Source organism: Salvia hispanica, chromosome 4 (genome assembly GCF_029641045.1).
Source record: "Salvia hispanica isolate PSC_SH4W2 chromosome 4, Shi_PSC_v1, whole genome shotgun sequence".
In the NCBI taxonomy this organism is placed as follows: Eukaryota; Viridiplantae; Streptophyta; class Magnoliopsida; order Lamiales; family Lamiaceae; genus Salvia; species Salvia hispanica.
The window spans coordinates 34,585,400-34,605,955 of NC_142695.1; the positions used below are offsets into that span (position 1 = coordinate 34,585,400).

Here is a 20,556-nt window from a genome sequence, read left to right on the forward strand (position 1 = left end):
AATTAATCATGCTTTAAGAATATTGAAACCTAAAACATGTTTTTCTACGGAGCAGAAAAATACCTAAATGATTCTCCAAAGAATTGAAGATGGCTAGCTTCTTCTCCACGTGATGCTTTGAGTACTAGACCACAAATCTTCTCTCTGGTTCCCGAACTGTATCTCAATATCAGTGTGGGCTGATCTTACTAGAATACTAGGACTTAAATAAAGATGACAGAAGAAATCCTTTTTGAAACAGGAGAGGAATTCGAAAATTCCTTCAGCTTAGGGGCTGAAAATTTTCGAAAATTTTAAAGATAAAATTGTGATATTTTTGTCTCATTTATTCTCCTATTTATATTAAGTTTTTTTTGGGCCCAGACAGGGATCTATGGAAGGTTTTGGATATGGGCTCATCCAATTTACTTTTTACTAATTAAATTGAACCCACAATTTAATATAAGTTATAATTGGAATATTACGAGCAGCCACTACGGAAGTAATATTGAACTCTCCCCATCCAAATCTGAAATTACAAGTAATCCGGGTTTCCGTTTAACTTTTATTTCCTGCGCTTAAGATTAAAATGTCCATTAATTAATTAATGTCTGCTATTGACTTAATTAATTAACTTCTTATTAATTCCAAGAGTGGACTTAGCATGAAACGCTTATTTATTATTCATAGAGTAATCACACTCCAACTAGCTAGGTTTCGAATAATAAAACCTTGTTTCGCGCTCCTCTTGAGGACATTATCAAACGAGACTCAGCTCGCGCACGATTCAACATAATAGCAATCCTAGCACCGCTAGATATTGATCACCACTACCCAATATATCAGGATAATTGGGTTACGAAAAACCCGCACCATTTGATAAGTCAAAGCAGTGCATAATCAATACCGTATGCTCAATGCTAACCTACATTGATTAAGAAATAAATATTTATCAAGACCTCGCCTTTCAGTAGAATGCCTAAGGCAAGTCTTGCTGTTAGATCCATTCAGTGCTATACCACACCATTGTCATCTTATTTCAGTAAGGCTTAGAAATATGCGGACTGACATTGCAACCTTTCTCGTTGGATAGTCAAATTCCAACTAGGTTGTGAAATTCATCTTTTTCTTTGTTTAGAACTGACCGTATTACCTTAAAGTGGACGACGCCCACAACCGGTCTACTAAAACAAAGACTTAGACTTTGTTAAGTTAACTTATACATTTAAACATGCATTAACATCTATTAAATGTAAAACATAACAACATTATGACAAAATATAATCTGTTTTATTTATTGGAAAATAAAATAAGAGTTTTACAGTATTCAATCACTCGAAACGTGATTTCTAGTATACAAACTCTAATGATCTGACTTCATTTTTGCCAAGTGAAAAACCGTGGCTTCTGAAATATTAGAGTCAAAATGCATATTACAGAGCACCCTATCAAGCTGCTCCAACAATCTTCCCCGAGCCCAAGTGAACCGAGGCCCTCTAAACCCCATGTCACGTAGACTATAATCAAAAATAAATTTTTGAAATAAAACACACACACTCGATCTAGGACCTGAACCTCCTTGTTTCTCTCTACTTACTCAATCTAACAACTGCTCCTAAAAGCTCTTAAAACTCAAGAATGGACATCTTAAATGAGACAGATTATATGGACAATGATATTGACCAATCACTTTCACTCTACTTTATAAGTATTCTAAACAATAATCATATTTTCCTCTAGAATAACTATTTTTTAAATAATGTAAAACTCTTTGTTTATATTATTCCATTTATTTTCTTAAAAATAAAAATTCTTTCTTTTTTAATTTGTTTTTAATAGTAGAAATTTTCCATTTTAATAAATGAACTCCACAATCAGCTAACAACCTAACACTATTTCAACTATTACTTTTTTCTTTTCTTTTTTTTACTTTGTCCATTTTTTCTTTTCAACTCTGTTACTATACTAAATTTACATTAAAACTTGTTTTATTCTCAAAATTCCTACTTCATCCATCCCTAAAGTTTTGTCACATTTTTCTATTTCCGTTCGTCCCATAAAATTTTTCACATTTCACTTTTTACCATTTTTTAAAGTGAACCTCACATTTCACAAACTTATTCCCACATATTTTATTATAAAACTAATACTTTAAAAGTAAGATCAATTTTTTCATCTCATTTTTTATTATATTTCTTAAAATTCGTACCGATCAAATTGTGATAAAATTTGATGGACGGAGGGAGTATCAAAGAAATGGAGAGGGAGTAGTATATGTAATATCCACAGCTCTGTGTTGAACAGATGTTCGTCAAAATTATTTAGTCAACATTATATTTTCCATGTGCTTTTTTTTTGAAAAAATTGCGGCCACAAAAAATGACGGCGTGGTGATTCGAATATACTCTATAGTTGCACGTTCACGAACCTGGACTACCATAGGATAAGGTCGGCCATTTGATACCGCCCAACACCCTTTACGTGGCACGTTTTAAACGGTGCTCCCATAGGCCCCACCTAACACAACCCATTATATATACACACCCGCCTCCTCTCATTTCCGGAGAAATAAAAAGGAAATCTCAATAATAATTAAAAAAAAAACCAAATAAAACGAAATAGGGAGTGAGTAATATTTTTCATCACTGTTTGATCGGAATGGGCGTCGACCCACGCTCGCAACTTAGTCTTCCGCCGGGATTTCGGTTTTTTCCGACTGACGAGGAGCTTCTCGCGCAGTATCTCTGTCGTAAAGTCGCCGGCCACCACTTCCCGCTGCAGATTATCGGAGATGTTGATCTCTACAAATTCGATCCATGGGATCTTCCAAGTATGTAATTATGTGCAAGTGCTTGATTTCGCTTCCTTCTAAAAATTCTAAACGACGTAGTTTTGTGGATTTTAGGTAAGGCTTTGTTTGGGGAGAAAGAATGGTATTTCTTCAGCCCAAGAGACAGGAAATATCCCAACGGTTCGCGGCCGAACCGGGTCGCCGGTTCGGGCTACTGGAAAGCCACCGGTACCGATAAAATCATCACAACTGAAGGAAGGAAAGTCGGTATCAAAAAAGCTCTAGTTTTCTACATCGGAAAAGCTCCTAAAGGAACCAAGACAAATTGGATTATGCATGAATACCGCCTCTCTGAATCCACCACAAAAAACGGCAGCGCCAAGGTTAGATCATTTTTTATTAAATTAATTTCTTAAATTCATCGATTATTATAATTTCTAAATCGTTTTACTCTTTCAGCTCGATGACTGGGTATTGTGTCGGATATACAAGAAGAATTCAAGCAAGGAATACAGCCACGATTCGTCGTCGTCGTGTTCGTCGCAGTACGACGACGTGCTGGATGATCAAAAGCCGAACCTTCAGCGCTTGAGCTCAGGGAATTTTGATTGGGCCACATTGGCTGGGCTAGGCCCGCCATGGCCCAATCTCACTAGTCAAAATGACACGTATACCTCTGCTGATTTCATGGACCTCACCGGGTCGATAGACCCGTTTAGCGTGCAGTATCCAAATCAGTTTGGCGGATTCGGGTTTAGGCAATAGGGGAAATGGGTCATCATTCTTGTTTTTTTTTTGTTTTTTTTCCTTTTTGGTATAGGGCAGGAATTTATCTCATTTTATGGTATAGGGCAGGAATTTATCTCATTCTATTAAGCTTTATTTTGTTCATTAGCTAGAGCACAAATAATGCTGTGTAGCATGTATTCATAACAAGACACACAATAAATTGATCAAAGCAGTGCTGCTTGGAGATGTATTATCAGTTATGTCATAGTAGTAATTTAGAACTCTTTTTAGTTTAAATGAAAACGAGGTTGATTTAAAAAGGTATATAAATAAATGAAGGCCAAATATGCATATCCAGCCAAATAATATTACTTGTTCAAATATACTATAGCTTAATAAACCGATTTTACTTTTATAATTATTTTATCTCCAAATAAGATTTATAATGATAATAATTTTGATTTTAATTTAGTTTTTTTTTAATTATTACCTGATAATATAAAACAATTTCATAATTTCAACTTACAATTTGTTTTATTGTGCTTAATTTCGATTTATATCATTAAATTTTAGTTTGAATCAAATATTGCATAATTTAATATCAAATATTTTATAATTGCAACAGATCACTAATTATAAGTTATAATAATTTTATTTTTTGTCAAATCTGACACAGGTCAACAATTAGACACCCTAATTGTCGAATTAGTGTTGGACACAAATTCAATGTATTTAGATATTTTAATTACTGATATGTTCGAATTGTCAATAATTATATTGAATTACTATTAGTCTTTGACTCTATAGCAAGAAGAATGTGTTGCAAGTAAAAAACAATAAAATAGTATAAAGGCATGAGGAAAATGCCAAAATGCTAACTGAGTATGGTCCATGGTGCCGACTATAGTTTTGTCCAAACGCTAATATCGAAAAAAGTTGCGGCTCATAGTCAACAAAACCAATAATACAATTCGACACGTGAGGCTTGTTTATTTTGAGTATTGCTATATGAGGATAAAACTTTTTTTTTCTTCATTTTCTCAAGAAAAATATCCAATGTTTGGCGGTGATAATAGTACGTACATAATCGATTTTTTTTAATATTTTAATTTAAAAATTAATTTAAAAATATTAATGGATTTAAAATAAATTTCATACTAATCATTTTGCAACACTTAGAAAAAAATTTGAAATTTTAACTTAAATATTTGTATATTTAAGAAAAAACTTATTTTTTTTTACTAAATATTATATAATTAATTCAAATCAAGCTCCAAATCATACTACAATTTGACATAAGATTTTTATATCACTTCTTTGTTATTGCTATGTATAATACAATAAATAACATAATTAAATTTTGAGTAAATTTAATTAAAATTAAAAATTTAAAAATATTATGTACATGTATAATTTATATACATTTATCTTTTCTATTTCTGTTTTATCCAACTAATGATTGCATAAGATATATACAACTTTTATGTGTAAGTATAAATTTGATTCAACCATAATAAAATATTATATACATAAAAAATAGTTTTATTTTCTTATTTATGTTTGTTTAATCGGAATTAGTCTCATACTAAAAATAAAAATGAAAAGTTATTCCTAATTTATTATTTATACCTTTTATCTTGCTCTCTTCTATTTTATTCATATTTTTCTCTTTTCTCTCTCCTATTTTAATTCAAACGAGTCAAATATAATTTCAAAAAAAATTGTAAAACAAAAACGAGGAAAAATTAAGATAATATAAGTCCACGTTTAAATGTGATTTTTATTTAAAGTGAAGAGAATTTGAATGCATATAATTTTTCTACATATTCTGCTGTAATACTCATACTGTCCACTAAAAATAATTTTGATAATAGATTAATCCACTTTTTTAATACAAAATTGATAAAGTGAAAGACAGATCGAATATAAAAGTGGATGAAGTATTGTAAATAAAAATAAGACACATCTCATTAATGAGAAAATCCTAATGTAAATAGATGAAAATAATTTTGATAGTAGAACAAAAATGGAAAAATAATATTCCACCTGTTTCATAAAAATAATCACTCTTTCCACTTTGTTGCGTCTCATAAAAATATTCACTTCTATATTTGCTCATTTTTATCTTTCTGAAGAGGTAAATCTCACTTTTCACTAATAATACTTCAATCATTTTTTTTCTATTTTTCATATTTTATTATTCAATCATTTTTTTTCTATTTTTCATATTTTATTATTACTCATTAAAACACCTACTGCTCCAAAAATATCTATTTTTAAGAGTATGTTACTACTATAATTTATGGATGAGGGCGGAGGGAGTGTCAGATTGAACCCAACTCCAAAGCCATGAAAGGTTCATCTGTCCCAATAGAGGCCCAAATTAAAATGGCATTAATTTTGCCTCATTTTGGCCCAATAGGATTTACTACTAGTTTTCATTATGAGCTAAGTTTTTGATTGATAAATTTCTCCCCCACAAAAATTTAAGAATTGACCATTCTAATGCAAAATTCAAAAATTTACTTAAGTAGCATCAATTCGCATAAAAGTCCAATGTGATACTCCCTCCATTTCATTCTAAGTAAATCATTTTCTTTTTGGAATGTCTCACTCTAAATGATATATTTCTAAACATAAAAATCATACTCTATATTTTTTCCCTCTCTTACTTTATTCTCTCTACTTAACTCATAAAACAACGCTACATAAAATTTCATGCCGGAATAGAAATGTTCCACTTAGAGTGGGACGGACACAAATTACTACCTCCGTACAACAATAGGAGTCACACTTGGTTTGAGCACAAACTTTAAAAAATGTAAAGAAAAGTGGGTTAAATAAGTTAGTAGATTATACATGAGTCCCACTTGTTAGGTTGAGATTTATCAACCTAATTGAGAATTGAGATGCAATCTCAGCCACTCATCCAGAATATTTGTGAAATGTCAACAACATGTAGTTTATGTCAACAGCGGGGCATAATGGTGATTTTATTTATTATTTTATTTATTTCTTTTAATTTTTTTTAATTTTTTTTTTAATTTTTTTAATTTTTTAAACTTTTTTTAACTTTTTTTTTTCATTTTTTTATTATTATTTTTTTAATTTTTTTTTTCAACTACATATACAATTCATGTCAACTACACATCAAATGTCAACAACTTTATTCAATAAATACTATTTGACATGAATTGTAAATGTAGTTGACATTATATTGTGCAGTTGACATGAATTGTGTGTGTGGTTGACATGGATTGTACACATAGTTGACATTATATGTGTGTAGTTGACATGAATTGTATATGTAGTTGAAAAATAAAAATAAAAATTTTTTAAAAAAAATAAAAAATAATTTAAAATTTTTTTTAAAAAAATTAATAAAAAATTAAAATTAAAAATTTAAAAAAATATTTATTGAATAAAATTTATTATGATATTACCATTCTGCCCTTTCATAATTAATTAATCTAAAGATATTTTCCATGTGGAAAAATCTGGACCACTCATTTAATAAAAATAAGTGGCTGATATTGCATCTCATTTCTCAATTAGCATAAAAAATCTCAATTGATCACAATATATTATATATATATATGTATATATATAGAGTTGTGATCAATGTCGAACCCTTCTTAAAGACCGAACTAGAGACCAAATTTGGGCCACTCATTTTTCTTTATCTTATGATTATGATTAATTTATAATTAATTTAATATTTTATTAAATTTTAATTTTTTTTTAAATTTTTTTTATTTTTTATTTTAAAAAAAAATTTGTAACTAAAAAAAAATTAATTTTTTTTTTAATTATTTTTTTTAATTATTTTTAAAATTTTTTTTTTATTCGATAAAAACATGCTGGAGTAAATAATGAATTATATTCACTACATAATGAACTAAATGAATGTATGTTATGAAGTAATTTTTCGCATTCATTATATACTGAATTTACTTTAACTGAAAGATAATTATGTCATAACACATTATGAAGTAATAAAATAATGAAATGAAGTAATAAACTAATGAAATGAAGTAGTAAACTAATGAAATGAAATAATAACATAATTGAATGAAGTAATAAACTAACGGAATGAAGTAATAGCATGACTGAATGAAGTAATAAACTAACGTATTGAAGTACTAAACTAATAGAATGAAGTAATAACATGATTGAATGAAGTGATAAACTAACGGAATGAAGTAATAACCCTAAACCCAATTGAAAGATAATTATGTCATAACATATTATGAAGTAATAAACTAATGGAATGAAGTAATAACATGACTGAATGAAGTAATAAACTAACGGAATGAAGTAATAAACTAACAGAATGAAGTAATAGCATGAATAAATGAAGTAATAAACTAACGGAATGAAGTAATAGCACGACTGAATGAAGTAATAAGCTCATAACAATAACATGACTGAATGAAGTAATAAACCAACGGAATGAAGTAATAACATGACTGAATGAAGTAATAAACTAACGGAATGAAGTAATAACCCTAAACCCAACTGAAAGATAATTATGTCATAACACATTATGAAGTACTCCCTCCGTCCAACAATAGGAGTCCCATTTCTTATTGGTGCGGGTTTTAAGAAATGTTAAGAAAAGTGAGTGGAAGAAAGTTAGTGGAATAGGGGTCCCACTTGTATATATTAGTTTTAAATGATATGTGAGTGGAATGTGTTGGTGGAATGTGGGGCCTCTTTACCATTTATAGTAATTATGAACCGGGACTCCTATTTGTGGACGGACCAAAATGGAAAAACGGGACTCCTATTCGTGGACGGAGGGAGTAATAAACTAATGGAATGAAGTAATAGCATGACTGAATGAAGTAATACACTAACGGAATGAAGTAATAAACTAATAGAATGAAGTAATAGCATGAATAAATGAAGTAATAAACTAACGGAATGAAGTAATAGCACGACTGAATGAAGTAATAAGTTAATAACATACATTCATTTAGTTCGTTACGTAGTGAATATAGTTCATTATTTACTCCAGCAAGTTTTTATCGAATAAAAAAAAATAAAAAAATTTAAAAAAAATTTAAAAATTTTTAAAAAAATTAATAAAAATTTTTAAAAAAATTATAAAATTTTTTTAAAAAAATTAAAAAATCTAAAAAATAAAAAAACGATTTTATTTAATAAAATATTAAATTAATTATAAATTAATCATAACCATAAGATTAAGAAAAATGAGTGACCCTAATTTGGTCTCTAGTTCGGTCTTTAAGGATGGATTTGTGATTAATAGGACTCTACTATATATATATATATACATATATATATATATACGGAGATGATCAAAATAAGTATGTGTTTAAATCCAGAAATGCAACCCAAATCTTAGCCCTAGGATTAGATGATCTAATGGTCAATAATTAACTAAAAACACGGAAGGTCATAATTAAGCTGTTTTAGGTCATATTATAAGATTTGGGTTTAATGTCATGTTAAGATCATTTTAGGTCATGCTTTGTTAACATGACCTAAAAATAAACTAACTATGACCTAAAAATGCCCTATGTATGATATGGTTCTGCGTTTCTGTATTTAAATATGGTTTTCATAGATCAAAACCCTATATATATATATATATATATATATATAGGATCATGATCAATTGAAATTATTTAGGTTAATTGTGAAATGAGATGCAATATCAGCCACTCATTTTTATTAAATGAGTGGTCCAGATTTTGCCACACAATAAATATTATTAGATTAATTTAATATGAAAGGGTAAAATTGTCTTTTCGCATTTTAATTTAGGGTTCTTCAGCATATTCCATTGATATTGGCGATTCTGGTGAGATTTTAACGATTCAATCATATCACTGATTGAATTTATTTTAACGATTTATGATTCAATTGATTCGCAAAATTAGACTCAGACGATTTCAACGATATCTGATTTGCGATTCAATTTTCGAAAAACAGGCGACCAGTTCGACGGATTTCTGTGTTGATTTTGAAGTTTTTCGGTCGATTTTACCGATTTTGAAGTTCTTCAGCTTTCAATTGCGATTTTGGTGAGAATTGCGATTTCGTGAGATCTCTGATTCAATTGATTGAAACGATTTCCGATTCAATTGACTCAAAAATTAGAACGCAGACGATTTCAACGATTTGAACGATATCTGATTCGACGATTCCTCATGATATCAATTTTCAAAAAACAGAAGACAAATACGGATTTCGGTGTTGAATCTGAAGTTTTTAGGTCGATATTATCTACTTTGATTCTGTTTTTATGTTTTATTTGTTGATGCCCAGTCAAATTTCTTCCTAATTGATACGCTCGGATAATGCACGGTTTTAAGGCTATTATTTGGCCCGTTTTTAATGTCAAAGTTGCATTACATGTCCATTATTTGCATATTTTATCTATTTTGGTATTTTGACATGTTTTGTGAGAAATGTGCATATTTGAGCCAAAAAAGGGAGTAAAAATGCGAAGTAGGAAATCTGGAGCTTCTCCGGCGACCGCCGGCGCTTAGTGGAGACAAAGACACGCCCGGCGACCGCCACAAGGAGTCAGAAGCTACTGGACTGCGCGCGGCGACCCGCCACAGCAATGCGGCGCGCGACAGCTGTCTTCAAACTCAATTTTCCGGCGATCCTGAAGTCCGATCGGAGCATTCTGCACACCATTCTCTTCGTCTTGAAAAGAGCTTCAAGATGGTTCAAGAATTATCTCAATCGGAGTTCTGTGAAGAGAGTTGTGGCCGTTCTACCAAAGTCGCGCAAAGCTGCCAGCTGCAGTCTATGCGGGAATTTGAAGAAGGAAAGAAGATCTTACCCTGTGAAGCCAAATATTTTCCTTCTACTACAGGGAACGAAAATTACATATTTCCTAATGCTTGGAGGACACTTATTACCAAATTTAAATCCTTCTAAAGCCTATATATACCCCATAACCTCATTCATAAAATTCAACCCTTCCTTAGCCCCCAAAAGGGGAGCTTTCATAGCTCCTCCTCGAACCCTAATCTTTCATCATCTTTTTGCCAATTACTTCCATAGCATAAATATGAGAGTTCTGATGTGCAAGGGGTTGGAGAAAGAAGCAAGAACATCAAGAACGACAAGGATTCAACCTACGAGTTTTATTTGCTTTAGTTTTATGTTCCAATTGTTTTCACTCCAATCTATGTTTTTAGCTTATTCAATTATGTCTAACTAAATTCATAGGATTCTTTGGATGTGTTAGTAACTTTTATTGGTTTATACAATTCTTTTTTTATTTAATATCCGTTGTGTTTTTACTTTGTTTCTTCCCTAAGTAGTTTTGATGCTGCATGATTGAGTGACACAATTGTGTATGATTTAATATAGCTTGCTTCATAACTGTGACAGAGTTCTAGCGAGTTAGATTCACTTAGTAGACGCTACAGTTAGCTTCCCTTAAAACGGCACTGTTAATTGAGGACTTTTCAAGGGTCTTAGGAGCTTTTTGGAGTTACGTGTTAGGATTGACAACCCTAATGTTGTAATCAACGTTTGTATCGCATGAGCATAAGCTAGGTGACTCGTCCTTTCAAAGTATAAACTATGCTAGGGTATTGTAGTTGGAATTTGTATAACCATAACTGTGAACGCACATCCATGAAATTCTCTTATCTCTCATATTTTATCTTTGTGATTTAATTGCATTTAGTTGTTTGATTGCTTTAAATTGTTTTTACTTTCAAAAACCCAAAACTTCTCTTGTTTCTTTAGATAGTATTTGACGCTTAGTACATAATAGCCAGTTGTAACTATATTCCCCGTGTTCGATATCCGGTAATGACCTTTAGCTATACTAGATCTTTAGCTATACTAGATCTACCCTGTATACTTGCAGGTATTTTTAGTGCTAATAAAAAATGCATCAAGTTTTTGGCGCCGTTGCCGGGGAATATTTTTGCTTTAAGTTGATATTGTAGAAAAGTTGATTATTCTAATTTAGAGTGTAATATTATTTAATTTTATTTTTCTTTTGATTTTTTTTTTAGGTACTTGAGGAGAGCAAAGAGAGCAACAATGGATGCGTTTCAATATTGGAGACAGCCGACATGGGCATACACCACCAATGATGAATCCTAGCAAAGGTGCCGTGGACTTGAATTCATAGTACAAGAACTTGAAAGACATAGAGAGGAGAGTTTACAACAAGAATTAGAATGGAAAAAACGATGAAGTCCATGGAAAAGAAATGCAAAGAGATCAATGAAGGACTTGGAAACATTAGCAAGAGGATCACTGAGGCGATACTTCCATATTTTGAAGAAAAATCAATCATTGAAGAAGAAAAGGAGGAAAAGCCCCACACCAATTGGGAGGAACGGTTAGAAATTTGCATCATTAAGGTACAAGAAAATAGGAAGGTGACCAATCAGAGGTTGATGAATTTGGAAAGAAACACCGACCTTTTAGAGCAAGGATTCGCAAGTCTTGTCGCACAAGTGGGGGAATTGGAATACAATGTGGGGAATCTTGCCACTGCAATAGGGAGTAAAGAAAAAGAGAAGGAACAAACTGACCCCTCACCCGCCGTTGATCATCCTCAGCGGCCGGCTGCACCACTTCACAGCGGTCCGCCGGGAATGTCACAGCCATCCGGGGCCGATTCGGACATAGATGCAGAGCAGCCGGCGGCGGCCGCTGCACCACTTTGCGGCGGTCCGCCGCCTGAAAGTCAGTCCCCAGAGTCGCAGGTTCCTAACGATGACACCATGACCATGCCTTCCCATGAGGTTGAAGAAGACGAGACAAATAAAACTGTGGTTAATTCTTTCAAACCCTCTCTCTCTATAATGTTAATTCCTTTTATTGCTGTCAAAGCTGATTTTGGTGAAGATTCACAATTAAGTCATGCATGGAGGAAAAGTTGGAGCAAAACCGAAAAATCCAAGTTCAAGCTAAGAAGTTGTCCGAAATATCTGAGGTACGATTTGTGTGGGTTCAATCTTTTGTGTCCATTGTCACATTCTGTGTTTGCACAATCTTCTGCTGCAGCACTTGATAAGCTCCGTAGAGCATGGGTGAGGTATAAAGTCCAATGTTGATAGCTTTCTTGTTTTTAGTAGTTTCTAGTTTTATTTTTATTTTCACTTTGTTTTAAAATTTTCGTTTTAATTATTATTTTTCGTTTAAAAAAAAAAAAAAAAAACTTTTTCTCTGTGTTTATTTTCATTTTTCTCCAAAAAAAAAAACAAAAAATAAAAAATAAAAATAAAAAATCTGGAGCAGGGATGGCGGTCGCCGCGTTAGTTGTGGCGGCCCGCCGAAAGAAGAACAGTAAGGACAGGCCATCCACGGCGGTCCGCTGAACTGCAGTCAGCGACCGCCGCAGCGTGTTAGACGCGAGATTCTTACATCAGGTATGTTCCTTCTTTCCTTTTTTCATTCTTTTTCTTTCTAACCCTAGCATCACTTCCTCCACTCTCTTTAAATTCTATTTCTCCACATTATTCACACACCCACACTCCAAATTCGCATTACTCAATTAAATTCTTTGGATTCTACCGAATTGTTCTTGTGCTCAATTGTCAACCAACGCAAGGTACATTCTTCTTATAATTTCTGAGCTTTGATCTTGAATACTTTCATTGGATGACTTTGTTGTTGGTATATATTTTGGTAGTTTACCATGGAGTTTGATGGGGGATGATATACTTTTTATATTTTGTTGGTGAATTTGTGAGTTGGATTTATTGGAATTGATCATTATTGGGTGTGCTGGAATTAACTTCTTGTTGTGGATGAAATTTGAATACCCCGTTGATTTGATTGTTGATACGCATAGTTCATGTTCATAGCATTGTGAGGCTATTTTATCTTGCATGACTTGTGTATATACTTGAGCTTATATTGTTTTGCATGTCTTGGTCTATTGTTGAAAATTCTTGCAAATTAGTGGGGGATAGAGATCTTGATGGGAGATGATTTTTGGATCAATGTGGATTACTTTGTCATGCATGTGATTATCTTACACCTTGATTTGGTTCAAGTTTGGGGGATTGCCAAATACTATGTGTTGTATCCTACTATAATTTTCTTCATTCTATGCTCACATTGCGAATTTGTAGGTACAAAGGCATCCCAAAGGAATTCCTACGATGGGGGATAACATGAGCTTCAAAGAACGTCAAGCTAAAGACGAAAAATAAGCGCTTGTTGGGAGGCAACCCAACCATTTATTTCCAGTTTTTGAGTATCTTTTGGTTTTTGTTTGTTTTGTTTTCTGCTTTGAAAAAAAAAAATCGCAGGTTCTGACCCTTACGTGGCGACCGCTGCAAGCACTACGGCGGTCCGCCACCTGCTCGCTGGAACAATCTGACGATGTGCGGCGACCGCCGGCCAGGCCGCGGTGGCCCGCCACCCGAGCACAGTTTCCAGCGCGATTTTTCGAATTTTTCAAATTTTCGCCCCGTCAACCTCTGCGCGAAAATTTTCAAGGTATGTTTTCTTCTTAGTAGTTCACTCACGTCCCTACCGACTCTACAAACTTATTTTACACTTTGTTGTAAATAAGTTTGGGGGATGAAGTGGTGGACCGTGAGTTTAGGTTTTTGTTTTAGGGTTTTCTTTTTGCTTTAAGTTTTTTTTGATTTTGTTTTTCAAAACCCCGTAGGAGAATCTTGTTGTTTAAAATGTTTTCTTGAATCCATGTCGTGAACTTAACATGAAGAACTTAGAAACACGCATGCTTAGGGGCACACTTTAGATCGAGTTGCCGATGATATTACATTCCATCTATGTTTAAGTGTGGCTTAACGTTTTGATTTGATGGTTTGGTAAAAATGTGCATAATTAGTGAATTGCTTGTTCGCCTTGAATCATGCTTATACCTTGTGAGGATTTGAGCCGATTATTTCATTCTTGTGTGATTTATCTGTATTCATGTATATGTTTCTAGAACTTGCTCCTAGTCTTGCCTAAGTTTACATAGTGTTTAAGTTGATTTAGGAGGATGATAGGCCATCTTTTCTTAGCCTACTTTTGTCCAAAATATTGACCTTCTCAAAGTTTCAAAAATTTTCCCTTTGGAGCCAATTTTGAGCCTTTAAGCCTATTCTTTGGAAGCCAAAATAATGGGGATAATTCCTTGGGTTAGTTAGTTTTTGCTATCTTATTTTGTAATTGAATTGGAGAGATAAGGAGAAAGTATAAAAAGTGGTGTGCTTAATGTAAAGAAAAGTACAAGTTGTGAAATCGAGAAAAATTCCAAATATGCGATTGATCTTAGAAAAAAAAAAGAAAGGATGTGTAAGAAAGAAAAAGAAAAAGAAAAAAAAAAGAAAATAATTGTGAAAATATAGAAAGAAAATCAAAGGATTGGAAAGTGAGTTGAAGGAGAAAAATAAATAAAGTGTTAAAAGTGTCTTGGGTTTAGAAAAGTGGAGTTATCTTTACTCTACTTGAGATATTTTTATTTGAGTCACTTTTTAGCCAAATATTCCTCACCTACCAAAGAGCCTACATTACCACCAATGATAAAGACCTTTCGGACTTTTGATGCATAAATCACATCTAGTAGAGGAGGGAGTAGACTTTGAGCAAGCATATGGTAAACTTTGCATCATGCATGATTTGAGTGATTATATACACATTACCCATATACACTTTGAGAGTGAGAGAACACTTCCCATCTTTGGAATTTTGCCACATGTGAGTGCGTGAATTTAAGGTGTTCCACGAGTTAGTAATGAAAGTGCGCTAATAAGTCTTGCTTGATTTGATTGCGTTAATACATGCTTAATCTGTTCTTTCATCTTTTGAGGCAATTATGACGTCTAGTCCTTGTGCATTCCGTGCGTCTATTCTTGTGTCTTTATTGTTTTGTTCGAGGACAAACAAAAATGTAAGTTTGGGGGAGTTGATACGCTAGGATTTTGCACGGTTTTAAGGCCATTATTTGGCCCGTTTTTAAGGTCAAAGTTGCATTACATATCCATTATTTGCATATTTTATCTATTTTGGTATTTTAACATGTTTTGTGAGATATGTGCATATTTGAGCCAAAAAAGGGAGTAAAAACGCTAAGTAGGGAATCTGGAGCTTCTCCGGCGACCGCCGCAACACTTCCGGCGACCGCCGGCGCTTAGTGGAGACAAAGACACGCCCGGAGACCTCCGGGAAGTGCGTGGCGACCTCCACAAGGAGTCAGAAGCTACTGGACTGCGCGCGGCGACCGCTGGCCAAGGTGCGGCGGCCCGCCACAGAAACGCAGCGCGTGACAGCTGTATTCAAACTCAATTTTCCGGCGATCCTGAAGTCCGATCGGAGCTTTATAAACACCATTCACTTCGTCTTGAAAAGAGCTTCAAGATGGTTCAAGAATTAACTCAATCGGAGTTCTGTGAAGAGAGTTGTGGCCGTTCTACCAAAGTCGCGCAAAGCTGCCAGCTGCAGTCTATGCGGGAATTTGAAGAAGGAAAGAAGATCTTACCCTGTGAAGCCAAATCTTCTCCTTCTACTATGGGGAACGAAAATTACATATTTCCTAATGCTTGGAGGACACTTATTACCAAATTTAAATCCTTCTAAAGCCTATATATATCCCATAACCTCATTCATAAAATTCAACCCTTCCTTAGCCCCCAAAAGGGGAGCTTTCATAGCTCCTCTTCCAACCCTAATCTTTCATCATCTTTTTGCCAATTACTTCCATAGCATAAATTTGAGAGTTCTGATGTGCAAGGGGTTGGAGAAAGAAGCAAGAACATCAAGAACGACAAGGATTCAACCTACGAGTTTTATTTGCTTTAGTTTTATGTTCCAATTGTTTTCACTCCAATCTATGTTTTTAGCTTATTCAATTATGTCTAACTAAATTCATAGGATTCTTTGGATGTGTTAGTAACTTTTATTGGTTTATACAATTCTTTTTTCTATTTAATATCCGTTGTGTTTTTACTTTGTTTCTTCCCTAAGTGGTTTTGATGCTGCATGATTGAGTGACACAATTGTGTATGATTTAATATAGCTTGCTTCATAACTGTGACAGAGTTCTAGCGAGTTAGATTCACTTAGTAGACGCTACAGTTAGCTTCCCTTAAAACGGTACTGTTAATTGAGGACTTTTCAAGGGTCTTAGGAGCTTTTTGGAGTTACGTGTTAGGATTGACAACCCTAATGTTGTAATCAACGTTTGTATCGCATGAGCATAAGCTAGGTGACTCGTCCTTTCAAAGTATAAACTATGCTAGGGTATTGTAGTTGGAATTTGTATAACCATAACTGTGAACGCACATCCATGAAATTCTCGTATCTCTCATATTTTATCTTTGTGATTTAATTGCATTTAGTTGTTTAATTGCTTTAAATTGTTTTTACTTTCAAAAACCCAAAACTTCTCTTGTTTCTCTAGATAGTATTTGACGCTTAGTACATAATAGCCGGTTGCAACTATATTCCTCGTGTTCGATATCCGATACTGACCTTTAGCTATATACTAGATCTACCATGTATACTTGCAGGTATTTTTAGTGCTAATAAAAAGTGCATCACTAATCAATTTTTATATTTTTCTTTTTCATCTTTAGCTTCGATTTCACTTCATAATCAACACCTAAGTGTTATCTAATGGATTCTTCATCTTATTTTGAGTCGACGTCGACGAATGGTGGAGGTAATTTGGTTTGATTTTCATTAACATGATTTTTTTGTGTTGTGTTGGTGAATTATACTCTGTTGACATAAATGCAAATCCGTTGACATGATGTATGTTACCTGTCAAATTTTGTGTTATGTTGGTGAATTATACTCTGTAGCTATACTCTTTGTTGATATTCTGTTTCATTAACATGATTTTTTTGTGTTATGTTGGTGAATTATACTCTGTTGATATAAATGCACTGTTGATATTTAAATTGATGTTCTGTTGACATAAATGCAAATCTGTTGGCATGATGTATGTTATCTGTTAAATATTCTATGTAGCTATACTCTTTGTTGACATTTTATTGATATACAAAATAATTTTATGCAAAATGAACCCTCCCATGTCTGAACAGCCCCTGCTGTGGTGTTTGTTGATGGAGGAAGGGGTTATGGATAGTGTTGAGAGTCCATGATATGATGTCTGATGCATGTTACCTGTTAAATATTCTATGTAGCTATACTCTTTGTTGACATTTTGTTGATATACAAAATAGTTGTATGCAAAATGCAACCTCCCCTGTTTGTACGACCTCTGCTGTGGTGTTTGTTGGTGGAGGAAGGTGTTATGGATAGGGTTGAGAGTCCATGATATGATGTCTGAGATGTTGGTGCTGGTGTGGGTCGATTAAGATATGCTAGTCGACATTATCTGTTTCAGTTTGTTTACATATTTTCCCATTATGTTGTAGGATTTGTTATTGCAATTTATGATTGCTTGCTTATGCAATTTGCATAATTTGAGAGATAAATCTGATTGGATTGCAGTTACCATGATAATTCATTTGCAACTTCTAAGGATCTGCATATAGCTAATAAGATCAACTCTTCATCAACATTCCATGTATTGGAAGCCTTTTTCCACCATCAGGTACATTGTGAATCTCCTACATCAGTTCTTGATCTTATAATTCATGAAATCTTGTGTATGGTTCTTTTTCTTCAAGCGCGGTTGTGTAGTATAAAGCTCGAATTACTTAGTTGAAGATTGCAATGCTGCAAAACATGCTAACTGCACTTGAGATTGATTGATTGATTGATTGAAAATTAAAACAGGAACTATTTTATGGGAATGTGATATTTAACAAGTCTAAAACAGCTGTGAGGGAACGTATAGTGGACTTGGCAGCAAAGGCCCTTAGATCGTTGCCGTATTGTTCTGCAGTCAAATCCGGCTTCAACGACATGAATTATATGTAAAACATTGTTGTTCATATGAATTATATGTAAAACGTTGTTGTTGACATAAATAATATAGGTCGTTGACGTGAAAATATTCGTTGTTAACATTAATTATTTGTAAAATGTTGTTGTTGACATAAATAACGTTTGCTGTTGACATCGTGGTTCCCATAAATAACGTTTGTTGTTGACATCGTAGTTGACATAAATAATGTTCGCTGTTGACATAATGTCTCCTTAGTTGACATCGCGAAAATGACAATTATGCCCCCTAGTTGACATAATGTTTAAGTAGTTGACATTGCGCGAAAATTGTGAATGAGTGGCTGCAAATGCATCTCAATTCTCAATTAAGCTAAAAAATCTCAACCTAACAAGACCCGTTGTTGATATTTGATTTTGCTCTCTATTGACATCTATTGTATGATTTTGTTTTTTAATTTTAAGATTTGTTTTCTGAGTTGTACACACTTTATACAAGCTGTTGACATTTGGTTATAAGTTGTTGACATTTCAATACAAGTTGGAGTCAGACTTGCCTCCGTGCTACCCGCTGATGAGGACGTCCAGGTTGCCCCAGTCCTGCCTGGAGGGGTAATTACAATTACAATTCATGTTTTTAAGGTTAATTACAATTAAAAATCATGTCAACTATGTATACTAGCCATGTCAACAACTAATATAATTATGTCAACTACGGTACATATCGTGTCAACTACACGTACAAGCCATGTCAACAACAATTATAATTCATGTCTACTAAACTTTCTAACCATGTCAACTACACGTACAAGCCATGTCAACTACACTTTCAAACCATACCAACTACACGTACAAACCATATCAACAATAATTATAAGTTATGTCAACTAAACTTTCAAACCATGTCAACTACACGTACAAGCCATGTCAACAACAATTATAAGTCATGTCAACTACACTTTTAAACCATGTCAACTACACGTACAAGCCAGGTCAACAACAATTATAAGTCATGTCAACTACACTTTCAAATCATTGATGTTTGTTCTTCAACTACACGTACAAGCCATGTCAACAACAATTATAAGCCATCATCAATTTTTTGTACTCAATCATATAGTAGTTATAAGCCTCTGTTTTTATAAGAACAATTGCAGGGAACCATGCACCATAAAAACCATCTCCATCAATCATGGCTTCAACATGGTCTCCTGAGTTAAAGACATGTTCAATCACTGCTTCCACTTCAAAGCACCATAAAAACCATCTCCATCAATCATGGCTTCAACATGGTCTCCTGAGTTAAAGACGTGTTCAATCACTGCTGTGTTAAAAGGCAAGAACATCTAGAGATAAGTCAATTTCAAATTTCACATTTGAGAAATATCAAATAATTGGTTGATTCAGTTATTAAGAAAGCATTGGTTTAAGATACTTATTTACTTCTAATACTTCATATATATATCTAACTTGAGAAATAGTTGTCAACAAAGCAAAATGGGACATCCGAGCATACAACAAATAGACTACAATAGTACTTATAATCACAACTTATACAAGTTCAAACAATTAATCATCAAGGCCACATATCACCAATTCGAATTCACAGAAGTATCATTTAAAGGATGCTTACATCAGCTTTATACGATGAGCAGGAGGGGTCCAAAGGGGGAACCCACCTCTTGTTGACCCACTCGAAGTAAGGCCTCAACTGCGAGGGGGGTGAAGGAAAGACGCTCCTCTGTCTTGTACAGTAACACCTGATTTCATCCGCTTCCTCCAATGTCCGAGTGATCTCTCCCTCAGCAATAGAGACATGACTTAATCCATCAGCAGGGCCTAATTTGGCCAACCCAAAATCCGAGAGCTTAGCATTTCACTGCTCATCCAAAAGAATGTTTGAAGACTTGAAATCTCTGGATATAATCTACACGAAAAACCATCTCTTTATATAAAGTTACGTTGCTGAGGTACGTTGAGGCGAATTTCGACAGAGAGAAAGTAGTTATACTTGAATTTCCATGCCCTCATATCTATGAAGATATGCTAGTCCTTTTGCAGCATCATGTGCCACTTTTAGCCTAGTAGCCCACGGAAGAGATACATTTGGTCATGTTTATATAATTAAGGAAACTTAATAAATTGTTATAATCATTTTTTGTGATGCAAATTTGGTCTGTGACTGCATTACTTACCCAAATGAATAGCAACTTGTTTCTGTTTGC

The 20,556-nt window shown here is 33.5% G+C and overlaps 1 protein-coding gene across 1 annotated transcript; it reads left to right on the top strand.

Annotated features, from left to right (window-relative positions):
• The first annotated feature begins 2,551 nt into the window (after positions 1–2,551).
• On the top strand, positions 2,552–3,752 carry LOC148928526 (NAC domain-containing protein JA2L-like). Its single transcript, XM_089069773.1, has 3 exons — positions 2,552–2,809; positions 2,885–3,153; positions 3,230–3,752. Exons 1-3 carry the CDS (start codon positions 2,638–2,640, stop codon positions 3,533–3,535), a joined length of 747 nt encoding a protein of 248 aa, XP_088925899.1. The 5' UTR covers positions 2,552–2,637; the 3' UTR covers positions 3,536–3,752.
• Positions 3,753–20,556: the final 16,804 nt, after the last annotated feature.

Excerpts from the sequence above, each read along its gene's own strand:
- LOC148928526 (XM_089069773.1), top strand. The coding sequence starts at position 2,638 with ATGGGCGTCGACCCACGCTCGCAACTTAGTCTTCCGCCGGGATTTCGG. Across the intron at positions 2,810-2,884 it reads CGATCCATGGGATCTTCCAA|GTAAGGCTTTGTTTGGGGAG; the intron begins GTATGTAATTAT and ends TGTGGATTTTAG. Across the intron at positions 3,154-3,229 it reads CAAAAAACGGCAGCGCCAAG|CTCGATGACTGGGTATTGTG; the intron begins GTTAGATCATTT and ends TTACTCTTTCAG.